The sequence below is a fragment of the Carassius gibelio genome, chromosome B25 (assembly GCF_023724105.1).
Source record: "Carassius gibelio isolate Cgi1373 ecotype wild population from Czech Republic chromosome B25, carGib1.2-hapl.c, whole genome shotgun sequence".
NCBI lineage: Eukaryota > Metazoa > Chordata > Actinopteri > Cypriniformes > Cyprinidae > Carassius > Carassius gibelio.
Window position 1 is genome coordinate 3,718,392 of NC_068420.1, and position 18,566 is coordinate 3,736,957.

At 33.6% G+C, this 18,566-nt stretch overlaps 2 protein-coding genes across 4 annotated transcripts in view; both read right to left on the reverse strand.

Annotated features, from left to right (window-relative positions):
- Nucleotides 1-10,895, reverse strand: part of LOC128014018 (neuronal acetylcholine receptor subunit alpha-7) — a 28,265-nt gene extending 17,370 nt beyond the window's left edge. Inside the window, exons 1-4 of the mRNA XM_052597259.1 lie at nt 10,754-10,895; nt 7,679-7,818; nt 5,422-5,466; nt 1,980-2,089 (exon numbers count right to left, since the gene is read on the reverse strand). Coding sequence (XP_052453219.1) covers nt 1,980-2,089; nt 5,422-5,466; nt 7,679-7,818; nt 10,754-10,814 — 356 coding nt within the window. The 5' untranslated portion in view covers nt 10,815-10,895. The remainder of the gene's footprint in view (nt 1-1,979; nt 2,090-5,421; nt 5,467-7,678; nt 7,819-10,753) is intronic.
- Nucleotides 10,896-14,325: 3,430 nt separating this feature from the next.
- spg11 (SPG11 vesicle trafficking associated, spatacsin) overlaps nt 14,326-18,566 on the reverse strand; it is a 40,938-nt gene continuing 36,697 nt past the window's right edge. Inside the window, exons 38-42 of one of the 3 annotated variants that reach the window (XM_052597257.1) lie at nt 18,412-18,488; nt 16,555-16,710; nt 15,932-15,994; nt 15,654-15,805; nt 14,326-14,669 (exon numbers count right to left, since the gene is read on the reverse strand). In XM_052597257.1, the coding sequence (XP_052453217.1) occupies nt 14,489-14,669; nt 15,654-15,805; nt 15,932-15,994; nt 16,555-16,710; nt 18,412-18,488 (629 nt within the window). In that variant the 3' untranslated portion in view covers nt 14,326-14,488. Of the gene's footprint in view, nt 14,670-15,653; nt 15,869-15,931; nt 15,995-16,554; nt 16,711-18,411; nt 18,489-18,566 lie in introns of all 3 variants that reach the window. The other 2 variants (XM_052597256.1, XM_052597258.1) reach the window with 2 other exon arrangements.

Genomic DNA, 18,566 nt, shown 5'->3' on the forward strand with positions numbered 1-18,566 from the left:
ACGCCACAAAACTGCCGGAGATGACACAGTGAGTGACGACGAGACGTTCAGAGCGTCCAGGTCACAGCCCAGAGTCTCTGACACACAGAGAGATGATGAGAACTTCTGCAAGAAGAGACTGCAGTCACCAAAGAGGTGCATGCTGGGTAACTGCATCGCAAGCAGAAAAGGCTGTTATAATCAATGCTGTCTGATCATGAACGCTGTTCGTACATAACTCTGTAAACGGTTATAATATATAGAAACAGCTTTGACAGAATCAAACTAATAAAACTTATTGTGATGCATATTTTTCAGTCATACATTATTAAGATTATAATCAGATTCCTGCCACAGGTTTATTATATTAGGATTTGTATTAATATTTTGAATTCATTTTTATTTTCTATATCATCTGATTTGATTTATTTTTAATTTAGTAGTAATTTTGTTGTATTTTTGCCACTTCAATTATGCTATTTAAACTTCTTCTTCTTCTTATTATTATTATTATTATTTTTCTGAGACTAAAAATTCCAAAAGTATCTCCTCCTAGGGCTTTTTTTATTATTATATATATATATATATTTTTTTTTTTGCAGCCGGGCAGCTCAAGCATGTTGGGCACACAAGTACTGTGGCTCTTTTGCCCCGTGGCCAAGCCAACATCAAAGTTAGTTCACTAACTATTAATTCTAGTTATTATTATTATTATTTAAAAAATGTATTGTTTTTTTGTTTTTATTAACTTTTATTTCAGGATTAGCTATTTAAGCAGTTAAACTAAATGAAAATGAGAAATGTTTCCTTGACAGCTGAAAAAAAAGTAGTTTGTTTAAATAATCAAGGTTATTATAGTTAAGTACAACTAAAACCATGAAACAAAAGTTGTAAATTGAAATTATAACAATAAAAAAATTATGTAATTTTTTTCAGCTACTTGCCAAGGCAACACTTCTTATGTAGTTTAACTTCAAGTACTAAATAATTAATAATAAAACTTAAAAAAAGAAATAAAATAATATATACATATTCCAAAATTAATAAAAACGATGATGCATAACAGACAAATATGCATCACATTATTACTTATTAGTTTGTGTTAAAATGGTGTAAAAGCATGGAAATTCATATGCAATTCAAATTCATACCGTTTATGAAATAATTACTGTTTTTGAGTGAACATGCAAGACTTATTTTATGCCATATGAGACTCTAGCCCATACGAGTCAAAAGAAGTAAAAAAAAAAGCAGTAAATTCATAATAAAGGTCCAGCAGGCAGTACAAACATGTGAAGGTCAAAATAAATGAGAAGTTTTGAGAATAAAAGCCACTGTGGAAAAAAACGACCAGCTAATTTGCTCTGTAATCTTTACTGAGGCTGAGAGAGAGAAATAACACTCTCACTCTTCACTGACTTCTCTTAAAGGAACAGTTCACCCACAATTGAAATCCAATCCATTTTCCAAAGTTTTGGACTGAAGTGGTTTTAGCAGCTGTTTGGACTCTCATTCTGACGGCACCCATTCACATCTATTGGTGAGCAAGTGATGCAATGCTACATTTCTCCAAATCTGATGAAGAAACAAACTAATTTACATCTTTGGTTGCTTGAGAGTGCATATTCAGCAAATGTAAATTTTTTGGGTGAACTATTCCCTTATATCACTGTAATCAGTGCATCTAGCTTGAGTCTGATTAGCTGTTCCTCCTGCATGGGATGGGTATAAACAGAAACACAATCAGTATTTACACATATTTGTTGACGTAACATTAGCATTTCTTTGAGAGCAGGAGAAAAATGATCAGAAAATACCAACAATACCATTAAACACTGTACAAATGAATTTGAATCTCTCACTGGTGTTTCACATTAAGATTTAAAGAGTTTGCAAAATCTTTTTCTCAAATAATAAATGATCTGAGCTAAAGCAGAGACACTAAAGCATTAATGATGCTGTGATGTCTTGTGTCTGGGATCAGGCTTTGGTTTCTGTACCTGTTATACAGCAGGATGTCGGGCCTCCAGATGAGGGAGTCTGGGAACCGAACCGTGTTCACGCCGGGATAATCGCTCGTATTCCACTGCAGATAGTGGTCGCTCCAATACTGCGGCACAGAAACACATTCACCAGCTCAAGTCTGAATGAAGCTCACCAAACAATCACATTCTGGGTGCACTACTGCTTCAAAAAGCTATTTTCTACCTGTCTCACACTTCTTTCAGTGTTTTATTAATGGTTTAAATGTCAATTTTTACCACTGATTGTTTGCCTAAGTTATTCTGAATGTTTAGAAGATGATAAAATATCAATAAAAATGGGATAAAAAAATAATAAAAGGTAATCAAGAACCATTTTTGGCTTTTTTTGAGTGACTATATGGTTTAGTACACTCACATTACATGTTAAACACAAATTATTTTTTATTTTTATTTTTCAATCTCAGAAAATGAGATTACTAATATGTATCTTTAAGGCACTAATATGGACTTTTTGGGGTAAATAAGGTGCAAAAGTATGCATCTTAAAAAAGGCTCCACCCTAGTGAAAGCTTTTGTACCTTTTTTTCTGACAGTGTTTTCTGTATTAAAACCATGTGTGTGTCGTCATATTTAAATTTTTCAGGATTCTTTTTTTTTTGAAAAAGTTCTAAAGAACAAAATGTATTTAAAATATATTTTTTAAAAATCATCTTTTGCAACATTACACTGTAAATGTCTACTGTCTCTTGTGATCAGTTTAATGCATGCTTGCTGAATTATAGTATTAATTTCTTTTAATCAACATTTGAATAGCATTGTGTGCATCACACCAGACGTCTCTGTGCTCTCTCTGTCTGCTGGTTTGAGCAGATATCGATGTGCTGGACTCGTGCCATTACACATATTGTTAATCGTAGCTCGTCTCATATTGGATTACAGTAGATGTGTATCTACAGCGGCTCCGTTCGGCCTTCTTTAATCATACATTAGCAAAATTAAAGTTCGCTATCAGAAATCATTACAGATAAGATGAAGGCCAGATGAGACGGAAAGATGAAAACAGAGAAGTGAACATTGAATAAATGTTACCAGAACTATCTTAATGTTCGGCTCTAGTTTCCATTAAACACAGAAATATACGTGGAAGCCTGTGTTCACCACTGAATAACAAATAAAACAATTCAATCTCAATCGTATTTGTGTATTCGTGACTTATTTCTTGCAATACTGACCTTTATGTTTTACTGTCAATCCTAAGTTTATATTTCACAATTATGAATTTTGAGATACAAACTTAAAAAAAAAAAATTTTTCTTTAAATTGCTATTTATTTCTCAGAATTGCTACTTTATAGCTCAGAACGTTTACTTTCTCAGAATTGCAACTGTAAATCTTAGAATTGCAACTTTTTTTCTCAAAATTGCGACTATTTCTCAGAAATTTGACTATTTCTCAGAATCGAGTCTTTATTTTTTCAGAATTACATCTTTATTTCTCAGAATTACATCTTTATTTCTCAGAATTGCGTATTTTTCAGAATTGCGAATATTTCTCAGAATTGATTCTTTATTTCTTAGATTTGCATCTTTATTTCTCAGAATTGCGACTATTTCTCAGGATCGCGTCATTATTTCACAGAATTGCAACAATTTCTCAAAATTGCAACTTTATTTCTCAGAATTGTGGCAATTTCTCAGAATTGTCTTTATTTCTCAGAATTGCTTCTTTATTTCTCAGAATTGCGAATATTTCGCAGAATTGCAACTTTATTTCTCCGAATTGCAACTTTAATTCTCAGAATTGCAACTATTTCTCAGGATCGTACTTTATTTCTGAGAATTGTGACAATTTCTGAGAATTGCAACTTTATTTCGCAGAATTGCGAATATTTCGCAGAACTGCAACCTAATTTACAAGAATTGCGTCTTTATTTCTCAGAATTGGCTTTATTTCTCAGAATTGTCTTTATTTCTCAGAATTGCTACTATTTCTCAAAATTACAAATGTAGTTTCATAGAATTGTGACTATTTCTCAGAATCGCTTCTTTATTTCTCAGAATTGCTACTGTAGTTCTCAGAATCGCGTCTTTATTTCTCAGAATTGTGAGTTTTTCTATCATGAAATTCTATCAAAGAAGTTGTGAGACAAAAAGTTGCAATTACCTTTTTTTAAATTTATTGTTTACAGTGGCAGAAATGTCTTAATGACACGGTGATGAGACAATCAACATTTTTCAGTTTGCTAACTTAAAAACCCTTTAGAACTGTTCTTCATAGTTGTCTTGAGGTTCCCAGACTTTATTTTAGACTATACAGGTCACCTTCGCTGCGGTAGATTGCGGATGACATTCGGCAGAGGGCGTTTGTTGGCTTCTCGTGTCAGCTGTTTTCCTCCAATCAGTCGCGCATGCACATCTTTAATTAGGCTGTTATCGGTGCTCTCTGCAGGAGAATAACAGGACGCCCTCGCTCTTCATGAAGATTAGAAAGCCGCTCACTCTGCAAACTCTCTGTAATCTCTCTCTGTCATTTCGGAGGTTATTTCATACCCTGAGCGATTCCTCAGAATAAACACACCTTTATAAATTCACCCTCGGCCTGAAATACTCTTTACTCATCATTTGCTCTTCTGTGTTGCCCAAAGATCCCCCAGTTTATTAATTAATAAAATTTTATTCATTTTGTTTGCTTTTTTCCTGTCTATATTTACAAATATTTTGGATATTACCAATATTATATATACGCATACAGGGTTATATTATATAGATAATTATTGTATATAATTTCATCAGAAGTGGGACAAATGTGTTGTTTTCTCCAGCTAAGCAGATCTGCAGATGTAGGAGGCTGGATTTATGTCTGAATGATCAGGGACACAAATGCTAAAGCCGCGAGCTGAGGTTACGCAGAGCAAACCGGATTAAACGCCCCTGCGGTCTCAGAGAAAGCCAGATCCATTGGGTTACCTCCACATCTACTCAAAATAACTGCCTTTCTTTCCCATCATGCTTTCAGAGACAAAAGCCACTCCAGCTCTTCAGCGAGACACATGGCAGACGTGGATTATTTGATTAGACGTGATATTACAGCCTGGACAAATCACATTCATTAGTGGAGAGACTGATATCACATGATCCACCTAATCCAATAGGAACAGCCACACAGATGATGATGTAGAACAGGGTTAGAAGAGTGGGGTAAGATGTGTCACACCTATAATCAATCAAACTCAGTGTAATTTTTGTCTTGTTGCTAAGTCCAACCAAGGATCCTCCTCCAAAAAGTTCTTGAGGCTATAAATGCATCATTCGTTCATGAAACGATCAGCTTGTGGTGCTACACTATTGAGTGTAATGTTGTGAAAGTTAGAGTATAATCTGATATATAACATGTGAATAAATCAGAAACTGCTGAGAGCAGGGTTTTACAGATGAGGATCACATGCCGTGTGTCTCACCAGCTGAAGCCAGATGTTGGTTGTCAGAACCTGGTTCTTCTCATCCTGAAAATGAAACACAGCAGAGATCAGACAGAAAGTGCTTGAGATCAACTCCAAATGTTGCTTCATTCTTTACGTCTCATTTACGAAGCGGATGCAATTCATGACTTACTGCTTGAGATCGAACGATAACAATAGAAAACACATTTTCTCTCTGACAATTTTTGGGAGGATTTCGGTGGGTTTTTAATTCTTTTCTGTGATGTGATTTGAGCAGGCGTCGCATTAGGTGTATTTTTTGGGACATAATAAATAAATAAATAAATATCCAAAATAAAAGTTTTTGTTTATATAATATGTATGTGTGTACTGTGTGATTTATAGAAAATATTTTACAATATATTATGAAAATATTTAAATGTATTTAAATGTGTTTAATATAATTTATATTAAGATAAATATATTTAATATATAAATGTAGAGTTTTTCTGAAATATATACATGCATGTGTGTGTATTTATATATACACAGTACACACACACATATTATGTAAACAAATATTTTATTTTGAATGTGATTAATCACGATTTATCGTTTGACAGAACTAATATATACAATTATTTAAACAAAATCATTTTGGGAATCATTTTGGATAAATGAGTATAAAATAGTTAATTTAAAAAAAAAATTATATCAAGTGATACAAGTTCGAAGTTATATACTGTATGTAGCCAAAACTAGGAAGTGATAGAGAATGAGGTGATGCTTGTCTGTTTGTGAGGCGATGAAACACAGCTGTTGACCGCATGTGAGAACATCTGCAATCTCCAGCCATCACACACTCATCTAAACATCTGAACACACACACACACACACACACAGTACAGGGCAGTGTCTGCCAGCGGTTTAAAGCTGAACAAACCTGAGTCTGGCAGCAGATCTCATCATTATCATATTAGCGTTAGCTCTTTAAACACAGACATTAATGAGTCACTTCATAGAGTGCTGAGCAAACTCATTATGAACACGAGCGCTGGACTGTAATATCGGAGTCTGTCATGAGATCTACTTCATTTCTCTCATTAATATTCACATTTACACACACACACACACACACAGTTTCCTCAGCTGCACTCGTCTCTCTTCTACAATCTCACTGTTATTTTCATCTCTCATTTTCCTGTCAGTTCAGCTGCTGTGAAGGACAATTACTTCAGTTGGTCTGTTTTTCAGTGTTATCTTAGTATTATTTATTTATTATTACAGCATTAATTCATATTTTCAGTTTAATTTATTTCTATATTTGCAGTTTTCATTTAATTTTAGTTTAAGGTTTAGTAATTTTGTTGTCTTTTTAAGTATTTTAAGTTTTTTTTATTATAATATATATATATATATATATATATATATATATATATATATATATATATATATATATATATATTTTTTTTTTTTTTTTATAAATACATTTTAAATCAATTATTAAATACAGAACACTAGAAAATTTCAGGTAATGAATTTTGAATTAATTTATTTAAAAATAATAAACAACAACATGGTAAAATTAACCTATTATATTGGTAACAATTTATTTTAATTAAAGGTTTCATTTAGTTTTATTTATAATTTGAATACTAGTTTTAGTAATGTTGGCACTTGAACAAAAACTTTATTTTTTTATTTAAATATTTATTTTAAGGTTTATTTTTATTTCAGGTTTTGTAATTTTAGTAGTTCAACTTAAACATGTTTTTTTTTTTTTTTTTTTTTTTTACATTTGTTTAAGCTTATATTTTTCATACATTACTTATATTTTCTTTTCTTTCAGCTTTATTCCAATTTAAAGAAATCATTTTTAATAGCTTTTAATTAGCAATAACAACAATGGTCCAAAAATTGCCACCAAAAGACCATTTCTCTATTAATGCATGCCTGTTTTAAGACAGACAGAACTGTATGTTCATCATGATATTACAAATCAGTTTCATATATAATTGAATCTCATAATCACATTTAGTTTTTATATCGAATTAGAAGTACTTTGGACTTTCAGTCTGAAACAGATGCAGTAAGATTAACTTATTTTCTGCTGACATCATCAAAGCCAAGAGGGCGGAGCAAAATTATATCAGCCAATAACATCATAGCACACTTTTGAACATCCAATCAAATTGTGTAAAACAAAGTCCCATTCAAACATCACAATTTTTGATTCATTCACACATTTTTCAGGCTACACATGTTAAATGAGAAGTGGATGTGTGTGTTTTCTCACCACGTCCATGATCTGCATCAGACTGAAGCTGAATTTAACGGTGAGCGAGTGCGAGTCGTTATAAACGGGTCGTTCCAGAGGATTGTAGTTTCTCATTAAGTCTTTGTACAGACGTCGCTGATGCTCCCCCTGCAGAGACACTGAGACACACACACACACACACAGACACACACAGAATTAACTGAAAACTGCAGTGACCAAAAAACATTTGTTATATTATTTAAACCTTTTTAACATTGATATTTTTGTGACATATATAAATACATAGGCCGACTGTACTTTATAAATTATATAAATTACTGAATTTAAGAACTGAAATGAAAGTTGATATAATATTTATAATAATTATTTCTGTCATATGTAAATAAATATTTTGTGATATGTACATATTTTGCACAAAAAAAATACTGCATATATGCTAATAAATGTACATGCCCCTTGCAGAATATGCAAAATGTTAATAATTTTAACAAAATGAGAGGTATCATGAAAATGGAATGTTATTGTTTATACACACTAATTCTCAGTTTTCAATTTCATAAAACACTTTTTGCAAAACACAACACAATTCTTTATATGGAACACACAGAAATGTACAGCCCTAATATTAGATATTGGGATGTCAGTTTAAAACGTTAAATTAATTAGTTATGAAAAAAAAACTAAAAAAACAATTACAATATTTTAACGCAGTTAACACACTGGCCATCATCATATTATTTTATATAGCTGACTGTTGACAAATATGATGCATGGCAACAACTCCACAAACACAGTTATGGCCTAAAATTCAAGATAGTGGTGCAACAAAAAAATTCCCCTGTATTTTTTTTTTTTGACTCATATCATAAGATATCTCACGAGTACTGATTTGAGTCAGTTTGGCAGATCGGAGTGTGAATCATTTGAGTCAGTTCGGGAGTTCGGAGCGTGAATCATTTTAATTAGTTCGGGGGTTCGGAGCGGGTCCGCGAATCATTTGAGTCTGTTTGGGGATCGCGAATCATTTGAGTCAGTTCGGGAGTTGGGAGCGTGAAACATTTGAATCAATTCGGGAGTTGGGAGCGTGAATCATTTGAATTAGTTCGAGAGTTCGGAGCGGGATCGCGAATCATTTGAGTCAGTTCGGGAGTTGGGAGCATGAATCATTTTTTAATTAGTTCGAGAATTCGGAGCGGGATCGCGAATCATTTGAGTCAGTTCGGGAGTTGGGAGCGCGAATCATTTGAGTCAGTTCGGGAGTTGGGAGCGTGAATCATTTGAGTCAGTTCGGGAGTTAGGAGCGTGAATCATTTGAATTAGTTCGAGAGTTCGGAGCGGGTTCGCGAATCATTTGAATCAGTTTGGGAGTTCGTAGCGGGTTCGCGAATCATTTGACATATATATCATTGACATTATATATATATATATATATATATATATATATATATATATATATATATATATATACACACACGCACACACACACACACACAAATATATATATATATATTTCTCGAAACTGATTCTGAATAATTCAGATTGCTTTCATTTATTTATTTCAAAATGTTTTGTGTTATGTTGTCCATTGTTGATAGTTTTCATACTTAAGCTGTGAAAGGAATATTTTTAAGGGCTCAACACAACAGCTTTTATGATGCAGAAGCCACTTTAGTTTTTGATTCTGAATATATTATTCAGGTGTTTTGTCATTTATTTCAGAAATCCTTGTGATATACAATATTCAGTTTGTGCTGGTCTGACTTAATCAAAATAGTGTTTAAAAATTACTTTCTGTTTTACTTTGTGTTTGTATAGACCATAACGCATAAAAGCGCATTAATGGGAACATTAATGAAAGTTCTTTAAAAAAGTAACTTTAAACAGTAATGCATTACTTTTTGGTGTAAGTAATCAACAAAGTAATTGAGTTACTTTTTGAATTAAGTAACTAGTAACTGTAACTAGTTACTATTTCTTAGTAACTAGCACGACACTGATTATAATCATCAAAATTAAAATAAATAACCATTTGAAATATATCAGTCTGTGTGTAATGAATGAATATAATATACAAGTTTCCCTTTTTGAATGGAATTGGTGAAATAATTACACTTTTGATGATATTCTAATATATATATTGAGTGGGTTTGTATAAAAACACTATGGTCTCCAAAAGTAATTGTGCAATTTGGTTTAACTCCCATATATGTTCATAAATTATTTTTAGATGGGCTATAATGAAGAAAAACATCCTGAAATTGTAAAATGAACTAAATTTGTAACAAGCCCACAGAAAGTGATGCTTGTCTTTAACACACAGCTGTTCAATCCAACTGCATTTCCATTCATCATCTGTGTTTAGGGTTGAAGGTTTGGTTAATTAGATCACTAGTTAATTTTAACTACTGCTGGTAAGCAAGCATCTATTGATCATACTAACACAAACCTCTACAAACAGTAATAACAGTATCATCCCAGAATCCTGAACATTCGAAAGTCTTTAACTCGTTTGTTCACTGTACTCCAGACAGACAGTGAATCTCTCTCTATAATGAAGCTTTAATTGAGTCTGTGTTCAGGAGAAGGTTCAATTACACCGACGGCTTCCCGAGGAGCCCATCTGACCCTGATCAGGATTCATACGCACAATCATCAATCCTTTCCTCCAGAGTGACCATGTAATATTCAATCGGTCTGAAACGCTGGAGGATCCCAGTGACCTCAGATCTCAGTCAGGAGCACAGAACGACACCGTCACAACACACGCTTTGAGAGATCCATGGCATTTTACAGCAAAAGAAAGTTAAAGGACGCTTGAAAAGAGTTTCTTGCATCATTAAGTTCATAAGAATCACATCCATCTGTAGGATATCAGTCACAAGAAATATAACTCGCAAGTAAATCAATTATAAATTATTATTATATTTATATGCATGGGTTTATTATTATACAAGTATTTGTTATTTTATTTTAGCCTACTATCAAAGTGCCATGGTAAATCCTGTACACATCACACTAACACAGTAATAGAGCGGAGACAACAGAACAACAACACAATGTAGAAACACAGCAGACTCATGAATGAACGCGTACCGTGGAGGAGGAGAGCAGCGGTCAGCAGAGACAGAGACAGAGTCCGGTCCCGGGAGCCCATGACAGTCACACCGGCGCAGAATCACCGGAGAAACGGACGAACTCAGCGAGACGCGCCGCTCAACGAACGCGCAGTGACGCCGCCACGCGACGCTTCCAGAGCACGCGCGCATCAACCAATCCGGGGCACTGGAGTAAAACTAGTCCACTGTGAAATCAACAAGCCAAAAATACCTCATGTGGACACTTACGTAGAATTTACATTAACGTTATGCGCAATTAACGTTAAGTTTATTTATTTATTTACTCAACTTTTCTTTAAAATGTTGCAAAATAAAATGTTTATTTCGAGGTTTAAATTAAAAGAAGAAAATCTGTGGCTGAGGGATTTTTCTTATATGTATTATATTTTGTAAAATACTATTTGTAATTACTTGATGTAATTTATAGTATATAAAAAAAATATAAAGAAACTAAAATAAAATAAAGTGACTTGTAATTTCAATTAATTAATATGATAAAAAATTAACTAAATCCGGAATTCAAACCACTTAAGTGTCAAGCTCCATAGAAACAAATCTCATGAATATTCATAAAACATAAATTTATGAATATTATTTTATAAATTGAATTTATTTATATACAAAAATAACAATAAATTAAACTAATATGAATTTCTTTATAATTAATTTATATTAATACACCTATTTATATTAATTATATACACACACACACAATAATTTTTTCAGTGAATTTGATTTCAAGTAACACCAACTGTTTTATGGTTTTAGTTAACTATAATAGTGCCACAAACAGAATGAATAAACTCTGTTAGAGATCATTAAGTGCTGTAAATGTGAGTTTGCTGCTGTTTTGGGTCTTTTCTGTTCTGACACTGGAGTTTCATTGCTGCTGTGAAGTGTGTGAACGGTCCATTAGAGAACAACAGTCTGTGTCAAAAGATCATCTGATCAGAGCCACAACACATTCACTTCTTCCTCTCGTGTGTGGCTCATAACTTGTGTAACTCACAGCAGCTGTGATTAAATCCATTCAGATTGTATTTGCACTAAACACACACTGAAGGGACGGCAGAGTGATATAAAGTGACTGAGTCACCAGAGACATCTAGTGCACACTCTCAGAGACTGCAGCACTAACACAACCCCACAGATTCACCAGGAAATACAGCAGCATCCGCACTCTTTAGACATCAAGAAAGATCCTATAGCTTTGGGTAACAAATTTGCACTTAATTATAAATCCAGAAAAATTTAGACCCCAAACGAACATTTCATAGGGTCTTATTACTTTACAAAATGTGATAAATTCAATGGCTTATACAAGCTTTAATAAAAAATTTAATCAAATATTAAAACTAAAAAACTGAGTTTTAAGAAAAAAAATGGAATTTCAGGAAATGGATTATATAGGTCCCTAAAAATACAATAAAAAATTATAAATTACTGTTAAAGTGTATGATTTTAATTAGTTAAATGTGCTTTTTGATTACTAAAATGCAATTAAACCATTAAAATAAACAAAGAAAACAAACAGACCAACTAGAATCCAGAAAAAAAAAACAAAAAAAACAAAAAAAAAAACAATAATAATTAGTGCTGTCAATCGATTAAAAAAAATTAACTAATTAATCGCACAATTTTTTAAAATTAATCGCGATTAATCGCGATTAATCGCAATTAAAAGACTGAAACTTTTTGGATATGTAAATGTAAAATGTAAAAAATTAATGTAAACTCAAGACAAAGAAACTATTTAAATGCTAAATATGATTGTTTATTGGAATTTTTGTTTAACTTGTAACACAGATTTTCTCATGTAAACAACATACCTGCAATAAACCATCAATATCCTCCAAATTAACTGTTGGCTTGAAAGCCATATTTATTACAGAAATAAAAACACAGGCATGTAAGTACCATTTGAATTTCAAAACAATCAATGCCAATAAAAAACAAAAATGATTTCCATGTTGAATTCTAAGTGGACTGCAAAAAAATTCCAAAGTATAGTCATTGCCAGTGCTTTAAGTGGGCCAGTACGCACCGGTACCGCCACTTCCAAATATATCTCTTGAACGTACCGCCACCTCTCCGTGCGCCCAGAACGTGCTTGTAGCGTACCGGTACGCTCATTTGGACATCTGTTTTAATAGAGGTTTTAATCTTTTACCTGCACTGCCGATTTTCAGAGCGCCCTTCACAATGCAAGCTTCCTAATTCATCCCACCCAGAGCAGAAACTACATTACCCATTCACCCTTAAGTTACACAAGTGAATAGCGCATGTGTCGCTTTTCCCACTGTTAAGTGTCAACAACTCAACGTGGCCGGAGAAGGTGTGTGAAACTCGTTGTGAGTTATACTAAAGCAAAATCTTGAGTATTTATTGTCTGATAAACATTAAAAACTGTCTGCGGAGGTTGAGTCGTCCTGCAGCCCCCGCTGGCTGTTCATTGGCTGCAACATCTTTTTTCTAAGTTCTAAAAAAATACCGTAGATGGCAAGGCACAAATTTAGATATTCATTTATCTAATTAATCTATAGCCTATGCACAAAGACAATATGATCTTTTTGTCCCCTTTTTGTTTTAAAGCTTGATGAAGAGAGAGAGCGCAAGTTGCTGCAGCTGAGGAGGACAGTGATGCACGCGTACAGGAGTGATTGACAGTTCGCGGCACTGTGTACAAAAAATACTCCGCTACACAATTATTTCGTTATTTTCGTTTAAGCTTATTAACGTTTTTTTTAAACAATGACATTTGAGTTCATGATTTTAATGTTGCTGTTTCTTGTGGCAGACTAAATGAAGAGTAATGTTTCTTGTGGCAGACTGAAGAGTAATCCGGCAGAGTTTTATACTGAAACTTTCCGTCTAAAAGTCCTTCCTTGGTCTTATCCATATTTCTTTGCACGTTGAACACACAAGGCCACAACTGGAAATAAAAAAACTGCAACCGCGTTAATTGCGTTATTTTTTTTTTAACGCGTTAAATATTTCAAATTAATCGAATGCGTTAACGCGCTAATTTTGACAGCACTAATAATAATAGGATTTGTATATGTTATTTTTAAATTGTAGGCCACAAAAAGTAATTTTTGTTAATCTTTTAATACATTGTTGTCAAATTGTGTACATTTTGTGATTTGAGTTAATTAAACATGTTTTTTTATTACTAAAATTTATTCCAGAAAGATTATATTTTTAAGAATTTAAAACAGAATAAAATGGATTTAATAGTTCTCTTTAAATATAATTTTTGTTTCATAAAAAAGATTCATAATTATAAGTAATCAGACATGCATTTTGATTACTAACATTCAATTTAACCATGAAAATGGAGACCAATAAAAAAAATAAAAAATTGTGAAAAAATAAACCGATTTCACATGGCCTCTTAAAGTGCTTCATTAAGTGTCTCCAGTATTAATCTCAGCACTAAAAATATAATATGTTGCAAATATGCATCTCATTCTACATCAAGCACACAAAGGCCTGCAGTAAAACAGTGTTTTACCGTGATCCATCAGGACATAAACACAGACGCCTGAAAACGGTAAAGAATCACTTTTACTGGAAATCAATCAAACACGTGTTAGTTTGGCTTGTTTAGAAAGCTCCATACACTGAACAGACATGATTAAACACTGCCCAGCGAGAGCAGGACACAGTGTAGAGCGCCCCGGGCGAGGGTCAGCTGGGGGTCACCGGGGGGTCAGGTGCCCAGCCGGTCCTTCAGGAAGCTGTTGGTCTTGGAGTCCTGCAGCAGCATGTTGGCCACGTCCAGGAACTTGTGCTCGTAAGCCAGTTTATAATGAGTGTAAACGTCCTCGCAGTGAGACAGAAGCTTCTTCAGATTCTGACTGGAGCTCGCCGGAGCCTTGTGATGAGACATTCTGACAAAAAACAACACAACCAATCAACACATTTCTAGAAACAAGGAAGGTTGTTTCCTTGTGATTTATATCACAAGGAAGGAATAAGTGTGCAGACACATATATACTGTATAGACACACACACACACACACACCCACAAACATATACAGTATACACACAAACACACACACACACACACATATATACATACATATACACACACATATATATACACACACATATATATATATATATATATATATATATATATATATATATATATATATATATATATATATATATATATATATATATATATATATACACACACACACACTAAATATTTTTTATTATAATATTTTTTTATTTCATTTACAAATATGACTTTTACATATGATAAATTATTCGAAAACTTTATCTTTATTATTTCAAAAACTTAATTTTAATAAAATAATATTATATAATATAATAATATATAATATGTAAAGTGAAATAATTTTGTTTGCATTAATTTAGTTGACTAATATTTGGGTCCAAAATGACACCACGGAACAATTACAATGAAGCAGGAAAATAAAATACACAAATATTACATTTATATTAATAAAATAATAGAAAAGAACATATGAATCCATTTGTTGTGCATTTCGTTAATTATGTTTGGTATTTTATAACTATTAAAAATTCTATTTAAAAATATCTGACACTAAAATAACACTATGGACCTAATACAAATTAAGTCAAAATCATTGTATTACCGTAATACAATAATATTATATGTCCATTATGTAATAACATAAAACAATAGTTTTAACAGCTGAATATTTTTTGTTTTGCGTTTTTTTTACATTTAATTTATATATATTTGACTCCAATATTGACCAATTACAATCAAGCATTGCAGAAAGCTGTCCAATAATATAATATTCCTACCGTAACGAAACTAAATGTATCAGTAGAGCATGATTAGGCTCAGAGAAACAGTGTAACAGCAGTGAGCTCACTTCTTGGAGATGTCTTCGAACAGGCCAGCGCTGATCGCTCGGTGCCGCTTGAACTCCTCCAGATAGCTGAAGTCTCCTCTGAGGATGACCTTCTGATAGAGCAGCTCGGCCCAGTCCGGACTGTAGTCGTACGCTTCAGCCAACACAAACACCTGCAACCAATCACAGTCCAACACGTTACTGTCACACTGATGCTGATTGGCCAACACAAACACCTGCAACCAATCACAGCCCAGCACGTTACTGTCACACTGATGCTGATTGGCCAACACAAACACCTGCAACCAATCACAGTCCAGCACGTTACGGTCACACTGATGCTGATTGGCCAACACAAACACCTGCAACCAATCATTATCATTTTCATGGCATAGAACACGTTAAAATAAAAAAATAAATAAGACAAACAAATAACGAAGAGAAATAAAAATAAATAAGAGAATAGCTAAATAAGATGATTTAAAATAAATAAATAGAGAGATAGAGAGACAGAGAGAGAGATGGATAGATGAGAAATAAATATGACAAATAAGTAAATAAATAAAAACAGAAATAGAAATTAATAAATAAGAGAAACTAAATAAATAATTATGAACAGAAATAAATAAATACATTTAAGAAAAGAAATAAGAGATAGACCGATAAATAAATATAAAACTTAGTAAAAATAATTAAACACATTTACGAAGAGAAATGAGATTGACAGACAGACAGATAGATAAATAAATATTTTTTTAACGTGAGCATGTTGCGAAGCATAATCTTTAATGTGTTAAAGGAAATGAATCAGGTGTAAGGCTGCAAGTAAAACGATGACAGGATTTCCGTACACACTGAATGAAGGAGTTAAAGAGCAGCAGAAGTGTTTCTACAGGAATAATCAGAGAGTGAGGAGTGAAACCTGGTAACAGCGCGGTAAAGACACGATGGTGCTCTGGAGGTCTGGCAGACGCAGGTTGATGACGCGCTGCTCCTGTCCCTGAGACACGAAGTGCAGCTGGAGAGTCACCAGTTTGGCCAGTTTGACACATTTCACAGCTTGACGCACACACGAGTCCTGAAACACACACACACACACAAAAAATCAGGTCTCATCTTAAAGGAACATTTATTAATCTTCTACTCACTCTCCAAGAATCCTAAGTGTATGTGACATTCTTCTTTCAGAATAATCCAATCAAACTTATATTAAAATAGAGTTTATTACGTTTGAAATCTGGGTATTTATCTTACAAAAACACATGGATTCACTACAGGGTTAGAATCCAAGATGGCGCCGAGCCTGGTGGCCGTGATGCGAGCTCCGTTGTTTTTTAACTTGTTTTTTTGTTGCTCTACGAGTTGGAGGTTGTTTGTATAACTGTCTACGACAGACACACACTTCTAAGCATAGGTTCCTACATCGCAAAACGCAAACTGGACTTTGAATTCTTGAACGCTGGCCCTTTGTCTGGGCTGCACGGGCGCGACCGAGGAAACAACGCCGAAAAAGAGGGAAGAGAGCCAGCGTCCTTGTCAGACTCAGACGTCGTCCCCTCCGAGGTTCTCCGTGCACCACTCGGACAGAACGAAAGAGCTCACAGGGAAAAGCAGAGGTGGGGGCGTTGGTTTCTTTATCAACAACTCGTGGTGTGATGAGAGGAACCTACACTCTATTAAATCCTTCTGCTCCCCTGATCTGGCATTTCATATGCTTCTGTGTCGACCATACTTGGGCAACAACACCTCATCCCTGCTGACACTCAACACTGGTGTTCCTCAGGGCTATGTCCTCAGCCCGCTCCTGTTCTCCCTGTACAAGTGACTGTACAGGTTATATGTTAATTTTTTCTGCAATTTCTGAAACAAGCTCCCAAGAATTTCACTCACCATGGCACATCTGCTGTAGTGATGTGACAATAAAACTGACTTGACTTTATTCTCCCCCCAGAGCTGTATAAGGGATGTTTTATTAAAGATGCGCGCACTTTATTTCACGACTTCTGAACAGTTGACAACAAACACCCGCTTACCCCCATTGAAAGACTTGGAAGAGAAAGGACAATATCTTTTGATATATCTTTGACTGAATTATCCTGAAAGAGGAAAGTCTCACACCTAGGATGCTTCGAGGGTGAGTAGAAGATGGTGAACTAACTCTTTAAAGGCTCTTTCTGATCATTGTAAGTTTTCCCTGAAGTCAAAAAAGATTTCTTTCTGATGAATGAAGCCCAATAAAACTAGGAGCATTAATAGAGGAATGTAAACAAGATAGAGAATCATATTGATCTCATGTTGATTTAAAGCATTTAAAGCAGTGGTTCACAAAGTGCCGACTTCCAAAGCAACCTAAAAAATATTTCAATTAAAAAAAATTAAATTAGATTCTAATTTAAACTAATAAAAAATGGGAAGAGAAAACTAAGTGTACAACAGTAACAGAATTAAAAAATAACATGCAACAAACAATGAAACTAAGTGAAAAATGTAAAATAATATATAAAATAATTTAAATAGGCTAGAACACCTATAATAATGTAAAAATATTTCTAAAAAGAAGAATAAATATGAAGAGAAATAAACTCATAAATATGAAAAAATAGAGAGAAATACAAAAAATAAAAATACAAAGAGAAATAAACCAAACATAAAAAAGGGTATTAAAAGGTTTATCTACGACAATAATAATAATAAAAAAAAAAAACCATAAATTTGACGTCACTTCATTAAAAAAATCTGTTCACATGAACAGGTTTGTAAATGATTTGCAGTGAAATACCTTCGAGTAGCTCTCAGCTGCGTCTTTCAGTAAAGTCAGGACCTTCATAAGAGCGTTCTTCAGATCTGCAGTGATCGCTGCTCACCACCACACAAAAACATCATCAGAGACGCACACAAACATCCAACTCCAGGCGTGACGTTAAAAACAACTCA